The sequence below is a fragment of the Rissa tridactyla genome, chromosome 1 (genome assembly GCF_028500815.1).
Source record: "Rissa tridactyla isolate bRisTri1 chromosome 1, bRisTri1.patW.cur.20221130, whole genome shotgun sequence".
NCBI classification, from domain to species: Eukaryota; Metazoa; Chordata; class Aves; order Charadriiformes; family Laridae; genus Rissa; species Rissa tridactyla.
In genome coordinates, this window is record NC_071466.1 from 21,008,710 (window position 1) to 21,014,216 (window position 5,507).

General features: G+C 53.6%; 1 protein-coding gene across 1 annotated transcript; it reads left to right on the forward strand.

The window, feature by feature from the left end:
• The first annotated feature begins 531 nt into the window (after positions 1 to 531).
• On the forward strand, positions 532 to 4,035 carry C1H11orf87 (chromosome 1 C11orf87 homolog). The gene is made up of 2 exons (XM_054216025.1): positions 532 to 618; positions 1,047 to 4,035. The coding sequence occupies exon 2, from the start codon at positions 1,195 to 1,197 to the stop codon at positions 1,669 to 1,671; it is 477 nt and encodes a 158-aa protein (XP_054072000.1). The 5' UTR covers positions 532 to 618; positions 1,047 to 1,194; the 3' UTR covers positions 1,672 to 4,035.
• Positions 4,036 to 5,507: the final 1,472 nt, after the last annotated feature.

A 5,507-nucleotide genomic window follows, 5' to 3' on the forward strand; every position in this document is an offset into this window, starting at 1 on the left:
ATTTTGAAGCCATTACCCCTCGTCCTATCACTACATGCCTTTTAAAAAGTCCCTCACCAGCTTTGTTAAAGGCCCCCTTCAGGTATTGGAAGGCCATTATAAGGTCTCCTCGGAGCCTTCTCTTGTCCAGCCTGAACAACCCCAACTCTCTCAGCCTGTCCTCACAGGAGATAGCTCCATCCCTCTGGTCATCTTCGTGGCCCTCCTCTGGACCCGCTCCAACAGGTCCATGCATCTCACGGTCCCAGCACCTGGGGATGCGAAGAGCGTGTGTGTGTTTGGGGGGGGGGGGTTGGCTGCGGGCAGGGGAGGGGTGGGGGGTGGCGGGGGACAGGGGCGATGCTCGGGGGCGGCGGGGGGGGGCGGGTGCCGGTGCCGGGGCGGAGCGGGGGGGGGGGGGGGGGGGGGCCGCCCCCACCCCCCCCCTCCGCCGCCGCGGGGCCGCGCGGGGCGGTGGCCGCCGGGCCTGACGTCACCGGCCGGGGAGGCTATAGGCTGCGGGCGGCGCTCCCCGAAGCGGCGGCGGCTCCGGCTCCGCTCTGCGCGCTCACTCCGCGCTGCCGCAGCCCCCAGCGCCCGCGGCGCCCGGGCGCTCCTTCGCTGCCTCCGCCGGAGCAGGTAAGGGGCTCCGGGGCGGGCACCGGCACCGCGGGACAGGTCCGTCCCTCCCCACCCCCCCCCCCCCTCCCGCCCGGTTTCGGCAGCCTGTCCCCGCCGGGATGCGGGGCGGCCGCTCCCTCCCTCCCACCCTCCCTTCCTCCCTCCATCCATCCCTTCCCTCCGCAACTAGTTGGGGTGTGCGGGCGGGCGGCGCTGCCCGGGATGCCGAGTAATTCGCGAAGTCGGTGTGGCGGCGCGATGCCCCGTCCCCGTCCCGCCACCCCTCTGCCACCCCCGCCCCGGCAGGGCGCCGGGTCCGCCGGGAGCGCTGCCGTGGCGGGGCGCGGGGAGGAGGCTGCCGCAGCCGCCGGCGCGGTGTTTTGGGGAGAGGGGAGCGGCGCGGGGTGGGTGCCTCGGAGCGCTGATGTGTCCGGCTCCCTTCGCAGGCTGCTCTGTCACTTTGGAGCCAGCGTGAGCCTGAGCCGGCGGCATCCCGGGCATTTCCAGCGAGCGCCCGCCAGCAGCCCGGCACCGATTGAAATTTAGGCGTCTTCAGAGAGGGGAGGAAGATCCTCATCTTCCGAAGCCTCCTCAATGAGTGCCAAGCTCTCCAAGGAGTTGAGGCTGTCGCTGCCACCTTGTCTTCTGAACAGGACATCTGCCACCTTAAACACCAGCAGCACCTGCATCACGCAAGTGGGTCAACTCTTCCAGTCCTTCTCATCCACCGTGGTTTTAATTGTCCTGGTCACCGTCATCTTCTGCCTGATCCTCCTCTCCCTCACCACCTTCCACATCCACAAGAGGAAGATGAAGAAGCGGAAAATGCAAAAGGCTCAGGAGGAGTACGAACGGGACCACTGCACCCACAGCAGCAATAGCGGCAGCCAGCACCCTGGGATGGGGGTGCAGGGAGAGGCACCCCAAGGAAGAGACAGCCGGCTGGGAAGACCCCCCCAGGACTTGGAGATCCAGCGCCCCTCTCCCTCGGCAGCCCCGAGCTCTCAGCAAGCACGGGCTTGTTTGGACACAGCTGGTGCGGGGCTCTTGCAGACGGTGATTTTGTCATGATGATTTGGGGGAGACCTCGTGAAGGCACTGGTTGGTGTTTGTAAATACCTGAGTGATTATTCTAGTCCCCGAAGAAGAAGAAAACATTGCTAATTCAAACGAACGAACAAGCCCACGATCCAAGCGCATGACAGATCACATTGCGTTTCTCATTGACTGTGCGAGGAAAGGATGCGTCTTTTTACTGGAGAAGAAGCTGCACACAGCTACCAAATACCAAGTCGTCCACCTGGAGGAGAGGGCCAGGGGTGGGGGATCCCTCTCCCCTGGACATCGTTACCCTGGGGACCGGGACGATCCCACTCTCCTGGGATTCCCGCTGCACCTTGTCACCATTGCATGGCGTGGGGTTGGGGCGTGGGTGAGTGGCGTGGGGGGAGAGGCAGGTCTGGCGGGTGCCTTGGGACCCCCTGTCCCTTCGGAGCAGGGCGACAGCGCACCCTGGTCTCTCTCCTTTTGTGCTAGGACCTGTGCCCCTGTCCCACCTCTCTCGCCCCTTCCCAGGACGGGATATTGTTTTGTGTAGAAATGGCCACCCTTAGTTGGGCTTCACTGCAAGCGCCGGCCGGCCCCACGGCCCGAGCCCCCAGCTGCAGCGCTGAGCATTCCAACCTCCGGGGGGATGGAGCGAGCTGTCTGCACAGAGTGATGCCCGAGCTTTCCTCTCCCCTCGGCTCCCCTCGTCTTCACATGCCCCCCCCCATGCCCATCCCTGTGCCACAAAACCTGAGACCCACACCCAGAACTGTGCTGTGTGGCAGGGCGAGGTGATGTGCAGTAACTTGCCTGTCCTCTCCCAGGGGAGGATGTCCTTGTACCTCCTGTTGGTCCTGAACCAAATCCAGTTCTGCACCAGGCACCCCGCACTGAATGCCTGCGTTTACGGCTTCGCCTCCCAGCAAGGAATCCTGCAGCAGTACAGAGCTGGCTTCTACTTTTTTTTAGGCTGATATATATTTTAACCCTCCTAATCTAGTAGACAGTTAGGGACAGACAACACTTAATTTTCTCCCCTTTCCCCTTTTGGGGAACAAACCACACAGTTGTGCAAAATGTCTGCTCGTAAGCCCTGGCAAATATTTATTTCGGAAGTGGCTGGTGTAGTTTCTCCCTAGCATGCACCAGGAGTTTTTTGTCTGTGGATGGCAGGTGTGAGTGGCTGCTAATACTGTGTGTGTTGGAGGAAGCAGCGTTGGGTACAGAAAATGCGGCTTTGCTTAGCGATTAAATCAATGACCATTACTTGAAGGTGCCTTAACAGAGTGCCATATCCAAACTTTGAAACATCTTGTGTGGTATCATAGCAGAGGCAGCCCTCTACTGTGCATATTAACATCTGAAAAATACAGCAAAGAAAAAGTGATCTCGAGGGCTTTCTTCTTTTTTTTTTTCTTTTCTTCTTTCCATCCCAGCATTCAAAGTGATCTAAGGAGATAGTAATAGTCCACAGTTTTAAATGTTTTGTATCCACTTTTTCCCCCTCTGGAGTCCTCTGCCTCCCAGGGTGGCTGTTAGGCTAGAAAAATCCCAGGCACACGCAGCAGGAGGTCTGGGGCCCTCAGCTGTGAGTGAATTTAAAACTGGGAAAGAGGGTGGCAGAAGTGCTCCATAATCCTCTAATAGCCCCCAAGTGGGTCAGGGCAGTGTTTCTGTTCCCCAGTTTTACCCCTTTCCAATCTTGCCTGGTCTGATGGGAAACTGCTGTTGAGTTTGGATCCGCGCCTCCAGCGTTTTAGGCAAGTAGTGTCTCACCCAGCTCAAGGAGCCGCTCCGCCAGCTGAGGTTAGTGTGGCAAGTGTCCCTGCGACCGAATGGGCTTGTGCATGTTGCGGTTTGAGGGGAGCCATGGCTGACTCTCGCCGCCAGCCGGTATGAGCGGATGCTAATGGCTACTTCCTTGTTGCTGGGTGAGGAAATTGGCTTTGTTTTGTTTCCCCCTAATAAAGGATGCATGAACTTTTGTGTTTAACCTCCTTATGCAACTGCAGCACAGTATTGCACCACAGGGAATAGATTTAGGACAATAAAGAGTGTCAGTGAACAGTATTGGAGCTTACTGATCGTTGATCGCCACTAAATAGAGAGATATTACTTTCCCCTTTATTTTGTGCCTTTGAAAAAAAAAAAACCAAACCACCAACCAACAAGAGTGTATAATTTCGAGTTTTATAAAAGCAATAAGATGTTCCATATCACTCCAGTGCATTTCTGGTTGATGATTCCACTTCTTTAGTGTCTGAAGTCAGATACTCTTCCTTCTGCCTTATGCACTCAAGGCATGCAATAATTCCCCAGAAGTGTACTGCTTGTCACATCTCATTGCAGTTATAAAATTGCCCTATTTTTGAAGAAAAAAAAAAAAAAGATGGAGAGATAGATATATATATATATCTTTATATATATTATGGATATACAGGTATATATATTATTTATATAATCTCATGACACTAAAAGTAGTTGCAAAAATGTAACTAGAATTAAAATATGTTATCATGTAAAACTCTATCCTCTGTTAATTAGCTTTGATTTAATATTTTAATATCTCTGTATTTATGTAAATCTGTGTAAATTATGTGGTCTGTAAGTAAAATTTCATACTGACTTTAATTTTCTCAGAACTGTGAGCTTCTTGTGGTGTCATTTAAGGTTTTTTATTTCTAAAGTTAAATTATACAAGATACAAGAAGTTATAAATTCCTATTATCACACAGAAATACTGCAATAAGGTTCATGTGTACTCCCAGTAAATACACAATCCTGTCTTGAAGTATGGCAAGCTTATGAGGTTTAATTGGATGGTCTCAGGAGATCTAGCTGATACAAGCAGGACACGTAGGTTTTCATTTTCATGAAACAATAAGCAATCTAGGGAATAAATGTGGATTTTTAAAACAGAGTTTATGCTTGGAGGTTCTGTCAAATCAATTGCTTCAAAACCCTACAGCTACAGCTAAACTTGTGCACTTAGCATTCAGTATTAATAAGGCTGATGCTTCTTTCCCCTCCCCCCTCCTACTTAAACTAGAAAAGTGTAGGAAATTGTTCATATTTCTAAAGCATACATTTTCAGCTAACTGTGAAACTGCCCAAAGGGTTTTGAGTATACATATTTTATGCAAGTATAACATCTATGTATCTGTATCCATATATTTAAATATTTTTGTGTAACCTTTTCTACGATATTTGATAGAGATGCCGGGTAAATGCTTGCACCCTTCTCGTACGTAAGGAAGGATTCATACCCTGTCGATGTGGACGTTCTTTTTCCAGTGAATTTGCACTGCTTTCGGCAAGTTACGATGGAGAGCGGGGGAGCCGAGTGCTGGCTGCTGGAAGCACAGCCAGCCTTTCCTCTCTTCAGGGGCACCTCCTCTGGCTGGATTTTCCTGGTTGTGAATGGGAGCCGGGTGCCCACTAGCATCCTGCATGTGTGAGAATAAGAACTGCTGTGGTGCTCAACAGATCCTGGCCGGTCCAGCCGTCGTCCCGCGGGAGAAGCAGGACAGCAGTGACTTGTTTTGTAGATCCTGGTGAGAACTGAGAGCCCGCCGGGCGATGCGGTGGCAGTGCTGGGGCTGGATCGGAGAGTCGGCGATGCCTCGTCCTGCACTCCCATCCTCGGAGCCTGCTGCTGGCCCGGGGCTTCGTCCAGCTCCTCCTGGCATCAACAGGAGTGGCTTCCACTGACTGCCAAGGGACTTGGATCCCGTCTGCAGACCACACAGAGGGTGACAGCTCTCCACATCACCACCACTGGTCCTGCTCTGTGCCCGTCCCAGCAGCTTCCGCGGGGATGAAAACCACTGCATCCCACGAGGGCTGGGATGCTTCAGCCT

Coding starts and splice junctions, on each gene's coding strand:
- C1H11orf87 (XM_054216025.1), top strand. CDS start 1,195: ATGAGTGCCAAGCTCTCCAAGGAGTTGAGGCTGTCGCTGCCACCTTGT.